At 45.7% G+C, this 22596-nt stretch overlaps 1 protein-coding gene across 9 annotated transcripts in view; it reads right to left on the reverse strand.

Annotated features, from left to right (window-relative positions):
- LOC135100760 (Ig-like and fibronectin type-III domain-containing protein 2) overlaps nucleotides 1-22596 on the reverse strand; it is a 393660-nt gene that overhangs the window by 33196 nt on the left and 337868 nt on the right. For all 9 annotated transcript variants that reach the window (XM_064004013.1, XM_064004012.1, XM_064004018.1 and 6 more), the window contains one exon: nucleotides 9435-9644. In XM_064004013.1, the coding sequence (XP_063860083.1) occupies nucleotides 9435-9644 (210 nt within the window). The remainder of the gene's footprint in view (nucleotides 1-9434; nucleotides 9645-22596) is intronic.

Genomic DNA, 22596 nt, shown 5'->3' on the forward strand with positions numbered 1-22596 from the left:
GACACAAGGGCATTGAACTCCCAAGGCCAGGAGTTGTCCGGCCCAGTCCTGCTCAGTCCAGTCCAGTGCGGGGGTCTCAAGTCCAACCCAGGCCCTATTATAACACGCCTAGCAGGTTTATCATTGCAAGTTGTGTTGGTCTTGTTCTCATGCGGTCATCGGTCACTTCAACCCCTGTCATGTTATCTTGGGTTGTGAGGGAGGTGAGGTGAGGTGAAGGGAAGGTGAGAAAGGCAAAAGGAGGTGGGTGGATGTGAGATGTAAGTAAAATGAGAGGAAGTGAGAGGAAGGTATGAAAGGTGAAGAGAGGTAAGTACAGGTGGGAGAGTGAGAAAAAAGTGAGGAAGGATGAAGGAATGGGAGTTCAGGTGAGAGGAAGTTAGAAAAGGCGGGAGAAGTTCAGGGAACATGAAGAGAAGTCAGTGAAGATGAGGGGAAGTGATGAAAAGTGAGAAACGGCGAGTAAAGATAAAAGGGAGGTGAAAATAAGTGAGGGGAAGTGAAAAATGGTGGGAGAAGTTAAGGGAACATGAAGGGAAGTGACAGAAGATGAGGGGAAGTGAGGGCAGGTGAGGGGGGAGCGAGGAAAGATGACGGGAGGCGTGAAATTAGCAGTGAGGGGAGCAGGGGGAACTGTGAGGTAAAGAGAGACTGAGAGGGGCTAAAATAAGTAATGAAAAATGTGAGAGCTTGAGAGGAAGCGGAGGGAGGAATGGAATGTTAGGGAATGAAGAGAAAGGGAAAAGATGCAAGGAAATGAAAAGAGGCAGGAAGAGAATGTGATGGAACGGAAGCGAAGGAAGGAGAATAAAAGGGGAGAAACAAAAATCATAGTATGAGGGAAGTGAAAAGGAAATAAGGGAAGGATGAAATGATAAGAAGAGATAAAAAATGAAGGAAGTAGAGGATAGGGAAAGTGAAGAGAAAGGGAGAAGAGAGATGAAAAAATAAAAAGGGAAGAGAGATGAAGTGTCAAATGGGAGATAAAGAAATGCAAAAGAACTAGGAAAAAGTGTGAGGGAAGGGAAGGAGAGAGAGAGGGGAATGGAAGGGGAGGGAAGGAAGGAGAAGGAGAGGGAAGGGGACTGGAGGGCGAGGCACTAAGGAACCAAGGTAATTTAGCAGGTAGCACACGGGTCTTTTCTTCTCCCTTCCGACAGCCGTGATGGACAGGAGGGCTCGTCGCTGTCCCTTCAGGTGACACGACCCCCGCCCCGTCAGGTGGGAGAGGCACGCGCACTCAACCCGTCATTGAGTCACTCCCCTCGTCAGCCGTCTTGTCAGTCAGTCAGTCAGTCAGTCAGTCAGTTAGCCAGTATCTAGGTAGGTGTCCACTCTGCTTAGGTAAATTTGGTTAAGTCAGTCAGTTTAGTATTTTAGAAAGTTTGCAATAGTTAATGTTAGTCCAGTTAGTCAGTTAGTCAGTCAGTTTTGTATTTTAGAAAGCCTGTAATGGTAAATGTTAGTTAGTCAGTCAGTCGATCAGCGAGTCAGTCAGTCGATCAGTCAGTGAAATAAGACACATTTTGATTTCATTATTTCTACATTGAATTTCGAAGAACGAGGCAAAAAATATAAATAAAAAGAGAATAAAAATGAAAAAAAAAAATAAATAAATCTGATTCTTACTATTATAAACTTTTGCCATAAATTTCTTAACTCTATCTAATATATAAGAATGAATAAAGATAGATGGTGAATGTAGATCCGTGGAATTATAAAAAAATCCTTCTAATTAACTTCCTAGAACGTGTTTCTCCACTGCTCCCCCCCATCTCTCTCTCTCTCTCTCTCTCTCTCTCTCTCTCTCTCTCTCTCTCTCTCTCTCTCTCTCTCTCTCTCTCTCTCTCTAAGCTCCGCAAAAATGTGAAAATAACAAGGGAACACACACACACACACACACACACACACACACACACTATGAACCAAACATCCTACTTCTTCCATTGTCTCTCCTTTCCTCGGGACATGAAAACTATAAAATCATTCTAGTTTTGATCTGTACCTTACATTTTTTTTACACGGCCAGTCATGAATAAGGACCACTTTTTCCTCGTTGTTGTCCAGCATACCACCAGACGCCTATTCTACATAGACACACACAGAAAAAAATTGATTGGATACTTTTTCTGTGCACTGCCAATCTTGTAACCTGTCATCAATACTACTAGAAGAAATTTTAGAAAGCTGCGATGCCATAAGAGTACGTATATAACTTTATGACTTTAGAAACTTAATTGAGTTGCATAGTGTTGCATAGATATTTCAAAGTTTTGGTTAATATTGTAAGTATTATATAACGGAGAGAAAATTATTAAGGGGAAAATATTGTACTCAAGATAAGGTTTATTAAGGAAGAAAAGAAAGGCCTATGAGATGCTTTCGAAAACAGAAAATACCACTAATGTTTAACTTTTCTTTCTTATTTTTCTTTACGATATTATAACTGAAGATGTCATTACAATAGCTTTTTTTTTTCCCTATATCTCCTCTGCAACACTGTAATGGACCATGGTCATTATTACGATCATAGATTTTGCACGTTGAAACACTGCATATACAAAAGTTATAATTTTCTATAAGGAGTATGTAATTACAAGAAAGAAAACTAACTCTTTTTTTTTATAAAGAAACATGCAGGCAATAAAAATAAAATCCAAGTGAGTTTCTCCTGTAAAAAAAATATCACCGCTTTCTAACTTTTTGTACATTTCTTATAACTGTGCCACTTAACTAAACTAGGAAATAAGGTTAACGATTCTCTCTCTCTCTCTCTCTCTCTCTCTCTCTCTCTCTCTCTCTCTCTCTCTCTCCTCTCTCACTCTCTCTCTCTCTCTCTCTCTCTCTCATATATATAAAGGCCACAGGTGTGTTACCGCCACTCACTGTAACTGACAGGTGAAAGGTTAATGTGACCTCCTACAATATTCAGTACAGTTAAGGGGGAAAATGGGAAAAAGGGAGGGAAGAGGACGCAGGGTGGGGACGGAAGGAAGGGGAAGAGGCATGTAGAGATGGGAGGAGGGGACTGGTCTATCTCATTCAGTATCGTGTCCAGCTGGGTGAAGGGGATGGTGAGAGATGATGAGAATGGATGAGGATGGATGTCTAAGGAGGGAATGGGCAGGGGTGGTTGATGGACTCAGAATCTGGGTGTCTGGATGTAGGTGTAAGGAGAAACAAAAACAAACACACGCGAAAATGCGGATGTTGCATAGCTCTGTCTGTATTGGTGGTTTAGGAGGGAGGAGGAGGAGGAGGAGGAGGAGGAGGAGGAGGAGGAGGAGGAGGAGGAGGAGGAGGAAAAGAATAAGAAGAAAAAGAAGAACAAACAAAAAAGGAACACACGGAAAACAAGGAAACTTTATAAACAAACGAGAGAGAGAGAGAGAGAGATGAGAGAGAGAGAGAGAGAGAGAGAGAGAGAGAGAGAGAGAGAGAGAGAGAGGAGAGAGAGAGAGAGAGAGAGACAATCACATCTACTGGAATAATTTCTCAGCACAAATACTGATAAGACGTATCCCTCTGCATCTCCCCCCTCCCTACTCCTCCGCCTCCCCCTCTTTCTGCTCCCTTATCATCAACACGCCCTCTCCTTAGGCCACCCAGCTAACCCCTCTCTATGTGCATCAGAATACTCCACGGGAAAGAGGCTTCGGGAGGACTTGTGACGCTCCTGAAGTTCGGATGTTAGGATTCCAGGATTCTACGGCCCAGTTTCTCTGCTCGGGTCCCTCCGGGCGGCGGGGATCAGTGAGGCTCTCGCCCTCACGCGCCGCGATGAGATGGACGTGGCTTGCCCCGCCCGGAGACTTAGGTGTGATCCTTAAGTGTGAGTAAGTGTCAGGAGGATGAGACTTTCCAACGCTACGTGCACTGTGTGGCTGAAGGGGGGAGGGGGAAGGGGGGGGAAAGGAGTGGGGGAGCTGGAGAGAGTGGGTGGGAGGGCGGATGTGAGAGTGGGTGGGTGAATGGGTGTATTACTCTCTCTCTCTCTCTCTCTCTCTCTCTCTCTCTCTCTCTCTCTCTCTCTCTCTCTCTCTCTCTGATGTACTGCTTGATCGCCACACAGACTTTGTGGAAAGGGGGTGTCTTGTTGTTGTTGTTGTTGTTCCTCGAAGCTCGTTTGCTTGATAATATTGATATAGTCAAGTTTTCCCTTTCCTCCTTCACTTCTCCGTACTCACTTCTTTCGCCATCACCGTCCTCTTTCTCTTCTCCCCCTCATCCCATTTTCTCTTTCTCTTTTTCCCTGTCTTCGTCATCTCATCTCATCTCATCTCATTTTCTTTCCTTCGTCATATCATTCTCCCTCTTCCTGTTCCTCTCTCTCTCTCTCTCTCTCTCTCTCTCTCTCTCTCTCCTCTCTCTCTCTCTCTCTCTCTCTCTCTCTCTCTCTCTCTCTCCTTCATCTCATCTCAATCTTCCTTCCCTCTTCTTTCCCCTCCTATTTTCATCCACGGAGGAGTGAGTGTGTGTATCTTCATCAGGGAAAACCTCACCTCACCCTCGTCCCGTTTCTTTTAAACTTAAGACGCTCCTTCACTCTGTTGGCCTGCAGTAAGGTACTCCTGCGTCAGAAGTGCTGGAGAAATTAAGGGGAGCGTCCGGTCTGGAGACGAAAAAAAATGAAAAATAATGACTTTTTGTGAAAAAAATATATGTGGTAGGTATACTTGTTGGCAGCAATCTCGTAAAGATTTAAGGGGAAATGCCCCATAGTTTCCCTTTAAATGGCATTTAAATGTCACGCAATCAACCACGTGCGTTTGTTTACATCAGCAGAGTAAGTTTTTCTTACCCAATACTACGAAAAAACGCTAAAATCTGAACTTTTTTTTGCTTGGATACGATATGGCAACACTCAAGGCGAGTGTGTGTGTGTGTGATACTAGCTCCCAGCAAGGATCCTGCCTCCTCAGTGCTCACGTAGCTCTTGTCACGGGAGGTTGTTGCTCAGTCTCTCGCGACTTCTCCCACTCTCACAGCTACTAAGCGCGTTATTTCGCCACTACAAACTACAATCTACCTCCTGCCAACCATGCCACGGTTGTCTAAGAGAAAGCAGCAGAGCAGGGATGCCTGGGGCGTGAAGTTGGATACAGAAAGGGGAAAAATACCTCGCCTGGAGCCGCCAGTCGAGCCGCCAGTCACAGCAAGATGTGGTCACAGCAAGATGTGGTCACGGGCAAGCAAAACAAAGTTTTCTGGCTTGAAAAGACTCTCATTTGTTGCACAGTCAGCAATACTGGACCATAATTATGGTTACAGGAAAGCCTGTTTGCTGCCAGCATTGAATATCAATACGAAGGCGCTAAGAAGATCTCTCACAACAGAAGATGAAGAAAGAAAGAGGCACCACGAAGTCCAGATGAAGCCGAAAAGAAAGCAGAAAGAGAAAGCATCAGCAGAGTACGAACCTGGTGGCTTCTAAAAAACCTGGCAACAAAGAGAAGTGTGGGCAACTTTGACACCCCTTGCTTGACAAGATAATACATTGCCTTTTCGAAGGCAATGGGGGACCAGGAGCCTGATATACTTAGAAATACATCTGATTGTATCAATAGATTGATTATGATAAAAAAGAACTCATAATAAACCTGAAAAAGCTTCCTAGTGTATTATAACTGGATCGTAATCGATCAATAAACTTTATCGGCCCGTATCTCAAAACATAAGTTATCCCCCTTTAAAAGTTTTCACAGGAGTTAGTTTTAGCTTGATTTCAATGAAACAAAAACTAAAACACAGAAGAATACTTCTTCTTCAAAGTTACGTAGGCGTTTTTTTTATATAGGTCTCATGTAATTTTGTATTAATATTTTTTTGGTAAAAAAAAGGCGAAAGAAAGACAGATAAAGAAAAAATCATAAAACAAAACCAAAAGCCAAAATGAAAAATCTGCCTACGTAACTTTGTTAGGTATCATAACATCTCTAAGCCACAGAAAAATAAAGGTTGTGGGCCAATTAATAACGACGGTGAAAAGTTTTAAAATTTTCCTTGAAATTGGAATTGGGGGGGGTGGGGATGAGGGGGGTGGGGGCAAGAAAGGGGATCAATGTCTAATATTGATATACATGTTGCCAATACTTCACAACATAAAAATCAGAGCGATTCATGCTTATTTAGCAGAGATACAGAAACACCCATCCAAACCGGACTCTCCCCTTAATGCCAGGAAAGAATGTTTGAAGAAATGAATAAAAAAAAAGAAGAAAATTACTGCATTACTAGCACAGTAAAAAGAAAAAAAAATCCAGCAAAATCTCAGCGGAAAAAAAGGTGAACGAAAAAATGAAAGGAAGAAAAAAAAATAGAAAAAGAAAACTGACAGAAAAAGAGAAAAGAAAAAGAGAGGGAAAAAAAAGATGGGGTGCATTACTATTAGAACAAGGAAACACCACCAAAGCCACGGCATGAAGAAAAGAATGGAGAGAAAAAAAAAGAAAGTAGAATATGAAAAAAAAGAAATCTCACTAAGGAAAGTCAAAGCAGGAGAAAAAAAAATGGATGTATTACTATAGCAGTAGTAGGAAAGAAAAATGGAGAAAGAGAAAGGAAAAAAAGGAGAATACGAAATAAAACTCGGATAGAAAAGAGAGAGGAAAGAGAAAATAGATGCGCACGAAGTGGAAATGCAAAGAAAACGAAGTCTCCTAGGGTGGAAACGAAGAGAGGAGAGAGAGAGAGAGAGAGAGAGAGAGAGAGAGAGAGGAGAGAGAGAGAGAGGAGAGAGAGAGAGAGAGAGAGAGAGAGAGAGAGGGTAACCGAAGCAAACTTAACCTGAATCCAAGCAATTTTTTTTTCTACGTAAGTTTCCATGGGACGTGAGGGACAAGCGGCCATGTCTTGTTCAAAGCCTTTCTAAATTCATGGATCCCTCGGAGTGTAAGTGGAGCCAAACTCGAACTTTATGGTAATACGACATAAATTTTCATTCCGCCTTCGGTAAAATATTCATGTGGAGGAAAAACGAACATGCAGTAACTCGTGTGTGTGTGTGTGTGTGTGTGTGTGTGTGTGTGTGTGTGTGTGTGTGTGTGTGTGTGTGTGTGTGTGTGTGTGTGTGTGTGTGTGTGTGTGTGTGTGTGTGTGTGTGTGTGGGGCAAACAAGGTGACTAACAGTATGTGTAACTGTGGGAGAGAGAGAGAGAGAGAGAGAGAGAGAGAGAGAGAGAGAGAGAGAGAGAGAGAGAGAGAGAGAGAGAGAGAGAGAGAGAGAGAGAGAGAGAGAGAGAGAGAGAGAGAGAGAGAGAGAGAGAGAGAGAGAGAGAATTAAAAAAGAACGAAAAGCGAGGTAACAAGTATGTCTGGTGCCTCTGTATTGTGAAAAAATAAGTCCATGGGGAGGAATAACAGAAGTCGTAGTAGTAGTAGTAGTAGTAGTAGTAGTAGTAGTAGCAGTGATTTTCTTTGAGGCTGCCTGGGGGAGCCAAGGACCCATTACCGAGATCTTTCCCTAACATTCTTTTTCCTCTCCATCCAAAAAACATCCTCTGTCCGCAGAACACAGTCTCCCCAGGGGCCTGTTGTGGGCGTGTGTGTGGCGGGTAATGGGGAGCGGGGGGCGGGGGAGATGGATAAGATGGAGGTGTGTGAGGGGCGGTGAAAGGAGGGACAGGTTGAGTAGAGAGAGAGAGAGAGAGAGAGAGAGAGAGAGAGAGAGAGAGAGAGAGAGAGAGAGAGAGAGAGAGAGAGAGAGAGAGAGAGAGAGAGAGAGAGAGAGAGAGAGAGAGAGAGATTAGGGGTAGAGGAGGGGTGCGACGACTAAATCTAGGTCAGAAAGGTTGACAGAAGAAAAATATGACCTGCCTTTGATATTGCATCTTACTAAGAGAAAATAAGCTAAGACTTTCGCTTCGTCGTTCTCCTAATCTTCTTCGTCTCTTCTTCCTCCTCCTCCTCCTCCCGCTACTTCTCCAGCACGAACACGACCAGCACCATCAGGACTCCTTCACAACAAAATATCAAGGTTATTACAAAACTTACCCAGGAGACAATGGCACCGCGAAAGTATAATGAGCATCGCGCCAAAATGCTCCTCCAGCTGTTCAGCGCGACGGGAATCACACGCCGAACGCCAAACTTTTAATACTCGTTCCACGCGACACATTAAGGCGAACTCCGGGTCTGGCTGTGACAAAAGTTGGGTCACTCATGCGCGGGGGATTTTGCGCCGCCGGGACGGGGCCTCGAGGGGCGAGAGTCGGCCTGGCCCTGACGACCCTGCTGCCGAGGAGACCCCGAAGTCATCCAAAGAACCTCTATTGTGCCTTCGACAGTCAACTATTACGGGAACTTGGCGGCGCGGCGGATCCAAGCCTGCCGCCATCGTCATCATCATTACCAGTGCATGCAAAACCACCACCATCACCGCCATTCCCATCACCGCCACCAATGCTGACGCGTAACCAATGTCTCCGCGTCTTTTGTATCTCCTTTATGGCCCTAAGCATCGCCAAAACTACGCCCAAAACTGCAGGGGTGTCATCCCGGCGCCTCCTTCACCACCCAGCCAGCGCCAGGACCCCGCGGCTCAGAGCGTGAAGCAAACAAGCTGGGGCAGTCGATGAGGACTTGGCGCCCCCCTTCAGTAGCAGCGATGTGGCAACTTACCCGGTAGTTTACGAGGGAGGGTAAATATTTTATGGGGGCTGATATTTCTTGGCGACGGTTATGAAAGCGGTGTTATGAGGCGACGCGGGAGGACCGAAAGCTGCGGATTAAGACAGTAATAATGGAACTTTGTCTCCAGGCGGTGTCGGGGCTCGGTGGTGTTGAGGAGGTGAACCCAAGCCGCCCACACGCCTCCTTTGTTCCCCGGCAGCCCAGGAACAAATCTTGTTTCCTCGGCTCAAGTCGCCAGCAGCGTAAACACTCCCTTTATCACCTTCAACATAATATAGAATTTATGGGAAGCCGAGGCGTAGCGGTTCATAATTCCAGGCCAGAGCAAAGCTTGGGACCTCAGGACAAAAAGGCCCGGAAATCATTAGCACCACAACAGGAACAAAAGGAAACACGAAACAAAAACGTAGGGAGAGTATTTCCCCGAAGCCCGCGGCCGTGGCGTAATGACTCTGCCACAAGCTGATTACGGGTACTGGCTAACCTAATTAACTCACCCAGAGGCCACCCGCCAAAAATTCGACCAATCTAAACCATAAAGTCCTTCCTCCACACTGCCACCACCATCACCGCTTAACAACACCACCACCATCACCACCACTCACCACCATCACCACCCAAGCGTTAAATCCGTAATGCTCAGTGCAGGCTGTCCACTCGTCCACGCGTTCTTACCGTAGTCGTGAGTTGCCTGTCGCCTCGGTGTTCCTTCGTCATGTCGCCATCCATGCAAACACACACACGCACACACACAGGCACTCTCACACACACACACACACACACACACCAGCTTAGGGCCTCACCTCTGTCATGCAGGAGGGAGACTCGCTCGTCGCTGGTAATACTTCGCTCGGCCACCGTCAGGATGGTCTTCTTGCCGTTGCCTCGCTTGCTCCACCAGACAGTGTGGTTCCCCAGGTCGGCCACCACACACGTCAGCAGAATGTCGTCCCCTTCGCGGAACTCCCTCGGGGCATTGGCAGTGTTGCGGATGAAGGGCCGCGGCTCCGCTCCTGCGGGGGATCGGAAAGGGACTTTAGTAGTATATTGAAGGGCGCAGGGAGAGGGAGCTGCATTGGCTGGGTTTGAATAAGGGATAAATGAAAAGGGGCGTTACATGAGAGGACTTATGAGGAGGGGGAAGAGGAGAAGGATAGAGAGAAGAGGGGAGAGGGGGAGAGGGAGGAGAGGAGGGGTTATGGAGGGAAACAAGCGACATAAAACATGACATCTCCTTGATTAAGAATGACGGCGCTAACGAGACACGTGGAGAAAAATTGCTAAACTACAGACGTGGGAGGAAAGTTACGGCGCGAGATGGAATCAATAAATGCTGCACTGGACAGCTGGCTGATCAAGGCTGGGGGGGGGGGAATGAAGCCAATTACAAAATCAAATAAAAAGACGAGGACGCAAAGTAAACAACAATTACAAACATATGAAAAAAATATACACAACTAAAAAATGACAAACTAAATGTCTGAATAAAAAAAAGTTAGATGAATAAATGAAATGAAAAGTCTAAAACTCCGGATATGCATACATGAGGCAAACGAAGCAATGTGAAAAAAAGTGGAATATGTATGAAATAATTAAATAGAATGTTAAAAATACGACTAAAACAGAGAGGCACGTGACGCTCGGGTAATTACCTCGATACAACACTCACAAATAAATGCATTAATATGACCACGCACGCGCACACACACACACACACACACACACACACACACACACACACCCTCCCCACCTTTCACCATACTCATCCATCTTATCAGGCGCTTCATCAAAAAATACTTCACCGGATTTCATGTCATCAGCCGGACGGAAAATGACTTATAATTCAACTAAGGCTTCATTTTGACCACCCTCACCCTCCCTCACCCCCACCCCCTTCCTCCTCCTCATATACCCTGCCTTCTCAGCCGCCTCACACACCCTTACCTCCTCCTCCTAAACACACCCTGCATCTGTCCTCAATCACCCTGCCTTCTTCCCTCACTCTCCTCCTTCACCCACCTTGCCTCTCTCCTCCTTCCTCCCTCACTTCCCTCACCTAAACCCTGCCTCTCATCTCCCTCACACACCCTGCCTTCATCCTTCTCCATCTCTCCCACACACACACACACACACACACACACACACACACTGCCTCTCTCCTTCACTACCCTGTCTTCTTCTTCCCTCCTCCCTCATCTCCCCTGCCTCCCATCTCCTTCACTTCACATACGCTGCTTTCCTTCTTCCATCACCTCTCTCCCACTACTCTGCCTCCTCCCTCCCTCACCCACCTGCCTTCCTCTCCCCTCACCTCTCCTTCACCAGGCCTCTCACTCTCACTCTCACCCCCTCAAAGTCACCAAATTTTCCCCTTCGATGATAAACTCGGAAATAGACCACCACAAAATTTTCCCTCTCATTTTTACTTCACGACGAAAAAAAAAAAAAAGGAGGAAAGAAGGGAGTGAGAGGGAAAGGGGGTTGGATTCGCTTAGCTTAGGATTGGATCTTGGTGTTATGAGTAGGATGGAGGATTTAAGTCATTCCAACTGATGCTCTTTGTGGTGGAGATCAAACCGCCTTCTTAATGTGGAGGAATAATGGTGGTGGTGGTGGTGGTGGTGGTGGTGGTGGCGAGTTAGGATATGAGATAGTGAAAGGGACTTGTACACTTAAAGAATCTCTCTCTCTCTCTCTCTCTCTCTCTCTCTCTCTCTCTCTCTCTCTCTCTCTCTCTCTCTCTCTCTCTCTCTCTCTCTCTCTCTCTCTCTCTCTCTCAGTGGAATAAAAAGCAAGGACGAGTAAGTCCCCGCTGTAGTGCATAGCTTGTTTTAAACTCCAGTAAATCTCACTAAATCTCACTGACGAGGATGAAACGGAGCTAAATTAACTCACTGTGACGCACATTACATAAAATAAAAGCACAAAAAATAACAATGATAAAAACGTTCAGCATAATATAGTACTTTAAATTGTGTGTGTGTGTGTGTGTGTGTGTGTGTGTGTGTGTGTGTGTGTGTGTGTGTGTGTGTGTGTGTGTGTGTGTGTGTGTGTGTGTTTACGTAAAGTGTTGCAAGTGACATCATTAGAAAGTTAGCTAGCTAGTGTGTTTATGTAAAAGTATAAGTAAATAGTGAGTGTTACCCACATCACTTCAGCCTTGAACTTTCACGTCACCACCACCACCACCACCACCACCACCACCACCACCACCAACACTTACCTAAACATTTCTAAGCATTTAAAAGACAAGAGATAAACACAACCAGAAAATGAATAGTCTGGCCCTCCTGAGAGAGAGAGAGAGAGAGAGAGAGAGAGAGAGAGAGAGAGAGAGAGAGAGAGAGAGAGAGAGAGAGAGAGAGAGAGAGAGAGAGATAATAATCTACATCAACCAGAAAATCATAATGCAAACTATAATTAGGCCTCCCTTTTAATGAGCAATTCTCGCGTCCCTTCCCACCCCAAGTCTCTCTCTCTCTCTCTCTCTCTCTCTCTCTCTCTCTCTCTCTCTCTCTCTCTCTCTCTCTCTCTCTCTCTCTCTCTTTAAAGACCCCCACAAGCGCCCTTGACACGTTCCCATCTCACTCACCCTCTCCTACTTACCCCGCCCAAAAGACACACACACACACACACACACACACACACACACACACACACACACACACACACACACACACACACACACACACACACACTCACAGACGATATGAAGCAGGAAAGTACACAAGGTAAAAGCAACAGCCGACATCAACTTCCCTCCCAGCTCGCCCCTCGCAGCCCCAGACGCCCCAGCAGTGGTCATTAGGGCAGTGTCACTCAAGTGGGACAGGGATGGGGGGGACTGTCACCTTTACCGCGGGAGAAAGAGAGATGGGAGGGATGGGAGATGGGACGGATAGTTTCTGTGTACTACAAAGTCTTCTTGTGGTGTTGAAGAGGGTGGAGAACAGATGGGTGTTGCAAGGGTATCCACCACCTGTGTGACGGCTCCAGGCACTGACCGACCCCTTGCCCTACCCTGCCATGTCTTGCTTTGGGTCAACTCGCCTTGTGTTCTCCTTTGGTCTTGTAGGGTGGTGGTGGTGGTGGTGGTGGTGGTGGTGGTGGTGGTGGTGGTGGTGGTAGTGGTAGTGATGGTGGAGTCCTCGACCTGGTACACTCCCTCTCTTATTTTATTGTGTCCACCTTTCACCTTTATTATCAGTCTCGTTTCGTGCTTATCCTTTGCTTGTTTACTTTCATTATTGCATTATTGTATTATGACTTGTTCTTTGTTTCTTTGTTTGTTTATTATCGTTATTATTGTTATCTATTATTACTATCATTATCTTCATTGTTTGTTGTTGTTTTGGTTGTTTTCTGTTTGATTTGTTACCTATTGTTTTTTATTATTATCTTTATTGTTGTGTTTGGTAGTGGTGGTGTTGTGTTGGCTGTTTTTTGTTGGTGATACTGTTGCTACTGTTGTTTTTACTTCTTTTCTTCTGTTTCCCTTTTTTCTTGTTCTCTTCAACTTCTCCATTTTTTGTCTCTTAATTTTCTTCTTCTTCTGTTGTTGTTGTTGTTGTTGTTGTTGTTGTTGTTGTTGTTGATGTTGTGCTGCTGCTGCTCCTTTTATTTTTCAACTTTTCTTTCATTCTTCACTTGAGCACCAACAAACTATTACACTCCTGGCCAACACCTCGCCGCCACAACCCGGGCCATCACCGCCAGCTACGCGCCCCGGGCAGGCAGGAGCTCAGATGGCGCGGCGACACCAGGCGAAATAAAGACGTAAAAACAGCGTAGTAAAGTCTTCATTACGTCTTGTATTACCGTCCCGCCACGCCGCGCCGCCACTCCCTCGCCTCGCCCCGTAATGTCGGACGCCTAACAGGGAGAAACTTTTCCCATCAAGCGGCGGCACAACAAAAGTTTCTATTTGTTTTAATCTGGGCAGTAAAAGTGCGGGTGGGCCAGCACCGCCGGTGCCTCTCGCGGTGGCTGCCGCAGGAGGGGCGGGACGGCGCTCCAGGGGCTTATTATAGCGGGTATAGTAGTAATGGTGGAGAGAGAGAGAGAGAGAGAGAGAGAGAGAGAGAGAGAGAGAGAGAGAGAGAGAGAGAGAGAGAGAGAGAGAGAGAGAGAGAGAGAAAAATTATGCAGTAGTCCTCGTTGTTAAGATAATATTATGGAGGTGGGGAGGGGAGAAGGTGGGTGGGGTGGGCTGACGATAAGATGCTGTCCTTCACTAACTTCTCATCTCTCTCTCTCTCTCTCTCTCTCTCTCTCTCTCTCTCTCTCTCTCTCTCTCTCTCTCTCTCTCTCTCTCTCTCTCTTTCTGTACTATATGTGAACAACTAATCTAAAGAAACCCATAATACCACGCACAGCTTCACAACATACACACACACACACACACACACACACACACACACACATACACCACCTCTTCCCCAACCCCTCAACACCAGCCCTCCCAGCACAGTATGATGAACCCTTCCCCCGCCGCAGTAGCCTTGACACACCTCCCTACCTGACTGGCATGAGGCAAGACCTGGGTTGAGGCCGTGCCAAGTTTTATTGATGACATTTTACGTCCCGCTTTATTTTCCTCTCGAGGAGAAGCAAAGCCCAGACCCACTGACCTGTAAAGCGGCGCGGAGGTCAGCGGGGAGAGGAGGAGGATTTGCGGGGAGTTGGGGAACCGCAGAAGGGGGTTGAGAGGAACAATCAAACACATAACAAGGCCACGCGGTAAGGACAAATATGGGGAAGAACTGGTGGGGTAGTACTACGGGAGGAGGAGGACGCTTGTACCGATCTTATTTGTGCCCATCAAGGCCGTCACTACCCCTTCAGTAGCACACTGTACCCACTTCATCCACTTCTAACTACCGCAGCCACTCGTGCACTTCCCCGGCAAGCGACTCACTCCGGGGAAATCAAACAGGAGCGGTGAGGTTGTTCAGTGAGAGAGCAGAAGGAAGAAAAGTAGGATCACTAACAAGCAACTGTACGATTCCTCTCAGCTTTTCTTCCTCCGCCGTGGGCTTTATCAATATTGCTGAGAGAGAGAGAGAGAGAGAGAGAGAGAGAGAGAGAGAGAGAGAGAGAGAGAGAGAGAGAGAGAGAGAGAGAGAGAGAGAGAGAGAGAGAGAGAGAGAGAGAGAGAGAGAGAGAGAGAGAGAGAGAGAGAGAGAGAGAGAGAGAGAGGGGTAATGTCCTGGCTTAGTTAATTATATGTGCTCAAAGGTGTGGCGAGAGGTGCAGGTGTGTGTGTGTGTGTGTGTGTGTGTGTGTGTGTGTGTGTGTGTGTGTGTGTGTGTGTGTGTGTGTGTGTGTGTGTGTGTGTGTGTGTGTGCAAGCGTGCTTAAGGTCAGTTAGCCAATAGCAGTTTTATGGCCAAAGTTGTGAAAAAAATAAGACTGGCTGTGCATGCAAGAGTCAGGGTCTTGCGTGATCCTTTAACTGTTTTCTAGTAGTGGTGGTGGTGGTGGTGGTGGTGGTGGTGGATGTGATTGTAACAGTGGTAGCAATAACAGTAGGAATAGTAATAAAAAAGAACCTAGTAGTAACAGTCGTGCTACAACTTTTAACTAGTACTACTATCACCACCACCACCACCAGCAACAACAAAAACAACAGCAACAAAAAACAACAACAACAACAACAACAATACCAAAACCACACCAGAATATCAATACAACTCATTTCAAACACAGAGCACAGGTACTCGTACAACACAGACACACACACTCTCTCTCTCACACACATACATACACACACACACCTGTACAGTCACACCAATTCATAACAATATTTCATGAGGAAAGGCAAGCACACTTCACCATACAGCAACCTAATGCTGTTTCTGTTTCCCACCCTCTCCTCATAACAAACTTGTACAATGATTGACTGCTAAGAGGAGGAGGAGGAGGAGGAGGAGGAGGACGAGGAGGAGGTACTGCTTCAACTAAACATTAATTCGTCCCTACTTTCCTCCACTTCACTAAAATCCATTGAGGGTATCAGAGAGAGAGAGAGAGAGAGAGAGAGAGAGAGAGAGAGAGAGAGAGAGAGAGAGAGAGAGAGAGAGAGAGAGAGAGAGAGAGAGAGAGAGACGGGAAAACAAATACAGACACAGACAAAAACGCTCCTTGCACCCCCTGCCACTCAGTGCTCCCAAACAGTAGCTCTGCTTATGAAAGGAAGGTTTAACAAAGGTCACAAAGATCACAAAAGTCCACCATGCTGTCTGTCAGCCGCTGGGCCTTTGAGTCAAGCCCTGCGTGGCCCACCTCATCGCTGGCCGCCCCTCATCACAGCCTCACTCCGCGTCCTTTTAACCCTCCTCCCCCTATCGACCCCCTGTTCTCTTCACCCACTCCCTCCCACTCCCTCCACCGCCGCCACCACCACGAGCGCTGCCTGCCCCGTAATGAATACCCCCCTCACATGCACTCGTCTAGACTGACGCAGAGTAGCAGAGGTCGAGAAAAATGATCCTCCCCTGACAGGCATGATGGAGAGAGAAAAAAATTTCCTGTCTCGTTGAAACGTTGAGAATATAATTGGAAGTGGCCTTTTTTTTGACAAACGTTTATTTTTTTTTCTGTCTCTTTCTCTTTCCGCTAAATTCTCCATGCCACTTCAGGAGGGGAGCGGTGCAGTGTGTTCTGTGCTTCTCTCACATCGGAGTGCGGCGCCCTTGTGCCTGCAGTCGGGGTACGAAGAGGCACTTCAGGGAGCAGTTATGATTTAGTGTCTATTTGATGTGTCTCAGCCTGCCACTCCAGGACGGAAATGGTATGTATATCATTGCCTCGGCGGAGTGAGGCGCCGCTGCGGAGCCAAATGGAACCAAAGGGAGTCGGAGCCTGCCAAAGGGAGTCAAAGGTAGCTGGCTAAACAGTGCTTATACAGGGGCGAGCGAGGGTGATGAGCCACATTCGATTGGGCGCCGCGCAGGACAAACACAAGCGAGGCAAAGCAAACAGCGTAAAGGTGTATTCAATAGAGCACAGTATTTGCTGCTCCACTACAGCCAGCCTCGTGAATCAATAACTAGCACGACGAGGACGACCTGGACGAGGGACGGAGAGGACGACAGAGAGAGACAGACAGAGAGGAGGGAGGAGCTGCACACTTGAGGGTCATGGTGGTGTCCCAAATCAGCTCCTTGATTTGTCTGTTTCCGAGTCTTTATTTTAATGGGGATTGCCAGTGTCCCCTGCTCCCCACAGCCACAGCATAACCACACCACAGCCACACTGCAGATACACCACAACCACATATGCTTCACCACGGCCTCATTATAGCAAGCATACCACAGCCACACTTCCCACACGATAACAACACCACAACCTCACCACAACCACACCATAACCACACCACAGCCACACCATGACACCTCTCTCTCTCTCTCTCTCTCTCTCTCTCTCTCTCTCTCTCTCTCTCTCTCTCTCTCTAAACAGTCAATTCCTCGCCTGACCAAATTCAGATCTAACATTTCTTAGTCGCTCCATGCAAGTGATGCGCAGATTGTACTGGTGGTGGTGGTGGTGGTGGTGGTGGTGTATATTTCCGAACGATTGGGTAAGCAGTGGCTGGCGTATCAACATCTGTTTGTATGAATTGTTTTATTGTCGCTGTGATGATGAAAGTGTGGAGGTAATGTAGTATTATTGTTCTTGGTGCTTGCTTTGTGTGTGTGTGTGTGTGTGTGTGTGTGTGTGTGTGTGTGTGTGTGTGTGTGTGTGTGTGTGTGTGTGTGTGTGTGTGTGTGAGAGAGAGAGAGAGAGAGAGAGAGAGAGAGAGAGAGAGAGAGAGAGAGAGAGAGAGAGAGAGAGAGAGAGAGAGAGAGAGAGAGAGAGAGAGAGAGAGAGAGAGAGAGAGAGAGAGAATGAAGAAACAGAGAAACAGAAAACAAAGGAATTCATATATACACACACACACACACACACACACACACACACACACACACACACACACACACACACACACACACACACACACACACACACACAGAAAAAAAAAGAAAGAGGAACAAGACCAACAGAGGTACGAACAAACAAATGGACGCACGAAGACAAACAAACAAACAGACAAACGTGCGCACAGACAAACAAACAGACACAGCGGCGGACATAAAAGCAGGCAAACAGACAAACGTACACTGTCAAAACGCCAATAATACCTTCAGTTTTGGGAATGTTTACCTGGGCGAGCAATCAACGCGACCCTCAATAATACACAGCCACCCACCTCACCTCGCCCCGTGTGTGTGTGTGTGTGTGTGTGTGTGTGTGTGTGTGTGTGTGTGTGTGTGTGCTATATCTGCGTGTCTCATGTATCTATCTAACTATCGCTGTATATGTTTGTCCCCCTGTCATTTATCTACCTACTCACGTTTGTCTATCTACTACATCTATGTCTACCTGTTCCTTCATTAATTCTGTCTGGCTACACCTGTGCGTATGTCTATCTACTACTGCATCCTTTTATTTAGTCTTCTCTGCCCGTTTATTTATGTATAAGTGTATCTATTTCTCTATACTTCTACTTATACCTGTATCTGTCTGTGTATTCTACTTATTCCTGTATCTGTCTGTACTCTCGTAGCTGTCTATCTACTATTGTGTTATCTACTATTGTGTTGTGTTCTTTACTGGTGCACCTATCAATTAACTTCTGTCTATCTACTCCTATTCACTTTTCTGCCTATCTATTTTCACAGCACTGTCTATGCATTCCTATACCTGCATCAATCTGTGCTTATCTATTCGTCTCTTAACTCAATTTATCTATGCATTCACTCACTGACCCTTTTACTGCCGCTCTATTTATCAGTCTATTCACCCCTTTCATCCCTTCATTAAACATCCATTATTCGCGGCACACAGGTCGTGCAGCCACGCGGTCACAAACATTATTATTTTGCTCTGCTGGTTACACGGCCACAAACATTACCCGCCTTCGCTACTCTTCTGTCTTTTTTCAGCAGCTCTCCGTCACATTTTAAAAACAGATGCCAGCGTGGAGGAAATTCGTGGAGCGCGTCTGTAGGCGTGTGTGTGTGGCGTATGAAATGTATGCACAATGTATGTTGCGTTGTAAGGATGAACAAGTATACGATTTTTTTTAAGTGAGTGTTCAGATTTTTATTTATCTATTTTTTTGTCAAGTATTTCATTGTTTTTAGCAAGTGGACCATCTTTTAGGGAGGTATTTATTATCATTATTATTATTATTATTATCATTATTATCATTATTATTATTATTATTATTATTATTATTATAATAATTATCATTATTTATTTATTTATTTATTTTTTTTTCTTAGCAAATTCTTATGTTCATACTCGTGTATACACAGACCGTGTCCAAACGTGTACAAAACTTGTCCGAACTTATCTCTATACAGTTTAATTATTATTATTATTATTATTATTATTATTATTATTATTATTATTATTATTATTATTATTATCATTATTATTATTTATTTTTATTTTTTTCCAGGGAGCATACCATTCTTTGAGCAAGTGTTCCTTTTGCTGACGAAGTTTACTATTTTCGAGGAATTATTCAAATTTTCTTTTAATCAAGTATTAATTTTTGAGGACAGATTTTTGGGGCGATTATAGTATTTCCATTAATTTCACTCACAATGACTGGAAAGGTGTTATTTGCATGTTCATTGCCTTGGCTCCACCAGACACCTGTAGGTAGTAAGCGCAATGTTGTTTAAAATACGCAGGAAGGAAATGGCAGTGACAGCACCTCTCTGCCTTTTGATATGCAGTTAAGCTGCACTCCACGAGGCCTGGCTGCTGAACTCCTCTCCTCAACCTCTCAGCCTCACCTCCTCTCTGCCAACCACACAGATTCTCTCCTGAATAGTTTTTCCAAATAATTGTTGATGGAGTTAGATTTTTTTGCATTTTCGTAGTTTTTAGGTATAGACTCGACTATTTCGCGCTGAATGTGATGATTTCATTCCCTAAATTGACCTCTTTGTATTACAGTTTTGATGACAGAGACTGACATTCATGGAATATTTGCAGGTTTCGTATTTTTAGGCATAAAGTCTCGGTTATTCCGCGTAGAATGGTGTTGGTTACATTCCCAAAGTCCTGCTTGTATTACAGCCTTGGTGACACAGACATACGTATATGGCGCTGCAGTAACACGAGTACACAGGCTATACAAGGAATTATTTTTGAGCCAATAAGGTTATTCATGCCATTAAAGACAACTTCAGGTCTGAATAAATATTTGTCTCAGCCGCATCTTCTCAGCCCCCAGTGGGCGTGGTGACCGGTGGACCATCACACACACCAATTTGACACAAATACACATTATATAATCAAGCATCTCGTCGCAATACTTTAAAATAAAAGAAACACTCGAGGCAACACCCCAAGGATAATTCACCTTCAGTCCTGAGGTGTGAACTCTCTTCTCTCGGTCACGGTTTGGCAAATGCTTGGCTTCGATCTCTCTCAATGCGCCACTTCTCTGCTTACTCACCTGCTTGCCACTCGCTTGCTTGCTTGCCTTGGACGTAAATTCCTGCAGACACTCATGTAATTCATGTTGTCGGACTGATTTGTGCTTGTGCCGGCTCTGTGTGTGTGTGTGTGTGTGTGTGTGTGTGTGTGTGTGTGTGTGTGTGTGTGTGTGTGTGTGTGTGTGTGTGTGTGTGTGTGTGTGTGTGTGTGTGTGTGTGTGTGTGTGTGTGTGTGTGTACATTTCAGTGCCGCTCACTGCATGCATGGCGGCTCAACACACATCGACAAGCATAACATTGCCGGCTTGACGTAGGTTGCCTCCCCCGCCTCTCCTCTCCTCTACTTGGCTTCCCGGGCAAGCACCTGTGGCAGACTTGAAGGTCAATGCAAAGCGCTGCCTTGCTAAGCTATTCATTGGCGTTGCTTGCCTCCCTGTTAGGTATCCTTTCCCTTTCCTCATTCACTTCTTCCCCGATAGTCCTCCATTCTCCTCATTTTGTTTTTGCATTTTTAACACGGAAACGAATAAATGAATGGTAGCTTTGCCTCAGTACCTCCTTCACCGCCTTCGCAATTTCCCGCATTCCCTCTTCATTTAGCCGCCCGTTGAGTTATTGCGTCCTTCAGTTTTCAATTAAAGTTGAAGTGGCAATAGCAGACACGACCTGGCCTGAGCCACAAGGGTTCATCCGGAGCAATAATAATTCTCGGATGTTGTTCCTGAGAAGAAATTCAACGGCGCACAAACCTTCGCCCGGCCCGGCCCGGTCCGACCCGCCCCGCCCCGCCTGGTCCCACCTGCCTCCCGCCGCAACACTTGCTTCCCTCACGTTTGTAGGAAGATTCAGGGCCAGAATTTATGCAAGTCGTTAACATGTTTATTTTGCGTTGTATTTCTGCTTGTGTTCATTTTCTGGTGAAGAGGGAAGAGGGAGATAATAAATGAGTAAAAGTGTTGGTAATGGATCTTACCTCATCACTGTTTATCTTGAGTCATTTACATTTATACATAAAACACATAATGCCGACTGACGTGTTACACGAGGAGGGAATGTTGCAGTGCGCGGGATGGAAGCGGTGCATGGTTCCAGCGCGCGGAAGGACGGAGCGGGAAGGAAATGCTGAATAAACTGAATATTGAATTTCCGCTGAGTCCACATCCGCACAAAGCTTTGGATTCGCCCTGTGATCCACATTAGCGCTCCCTGACGAGACGCGACACTCCCCCCTGCCCCATCGCCTGTCAGGACTCACAGGCGACTCCCCCGCCACCTGCACCTGCCGGCCTGCACGATGCCACCACACACGCACACACTGAGCACCTAAGCACACTGGAACGAAATGTTTGACCAAGAACTGAGTGACACAATCGAAGAAAAAAAAAAAATCTACGTATAGGAGAGTGCATGGAATAGTAAAAAAAAAAAAAAAAAAAGTACTGCAATTCCTCTTGATAGAAAAGAAAATATTTAATGCATCTAACTGCCTATACATTTCACAGAGCATACTGACTAAGCTTCCTCTGAAAGGCCATGACAGGGCACAGGGGAGCCTCAGTGTGGAGTCCCAGGCGGCAGGAAACACGCGTCTGCCCCACACACACTCCCCTGAAGGTCAATGCAAAGCGCTGCCTTACTCACCTATTCACTGGCATTTCTCGCTTACTCTTACGTTTCCTTTCCTTTTCCTTACTCTCCTCTACCCCGATAGTCCTTCATTCTTCTCCTCATCGCCCCCACACCCCCGCCCCACATGCACTTACCCTCTAAGTCTTGGAAACAACCATACCCATTTCTATCTCCTGTTCTTTCTTTTATTGATGTTGTTGTTGTTGTTGTTGTTGTTTTGTTTCCATGTAGGTCAGCTAAAGGCAAAAAAAAAAAAAAGACGGGAAAAGTCTGTTATTTTACCGATCACCGGTCTCCCCTCTCCCAGAAAAAAAAATAAAATAAAATAAACATAGAAGAGTTCAAAATATAAGCCAATTTAGTTTCAGACACGTGCCGATACTCGCATTTTGAAACAGTTTGAATTATGGGCAGAAAAACAAAAAACACCGAGAGCTTATCATGTTTGCGGGCGACAGAGTGACGGTGACTGATCACACCACCCAGGCGTCCACACACGCTGACGAGGAAACAATGACCATGCTTACTGTTCTTTTTTTCGGCAAATATAATGAATAGAATACATAATGAGCCACCCCGGATTATTCTGTTTTGTGCGTGTGTGTGTGTTTATATTCTATATGTATGGAAAGCAGCGCAGCCATAGGGCATCCCCGCTCACAAAGGATGATGGAATGTAGTGAGGTGACCACTCTCTCTCTCTCTCTCTCTCTCTCTCTCTCTCTCTCTCTCTCTCTCTCTCTCTCTCTCTCTCTCTCTCTTTACCATTCCATCGAAAATAATGAACTTTGATATTTTTCCCGTTTGTCAACTATATATATATTTTTTTTTCATTGTCG

The sequence above is a fragment of the Scylla paramamosain genome, chromosome 5 (assembly GCF_035594125.1).
Source record: "Scylla paramamosain isolate STU-SP2022 chromosome 5, ASM3559412v1, whole genome shotgun sequence".
Taxonomy (NCBI): Eukaryota; Metazoa; Arthropoda; class Malacostraca; order Decapoda; family Portunidae; genus Scylla; species Scylla paramamosain.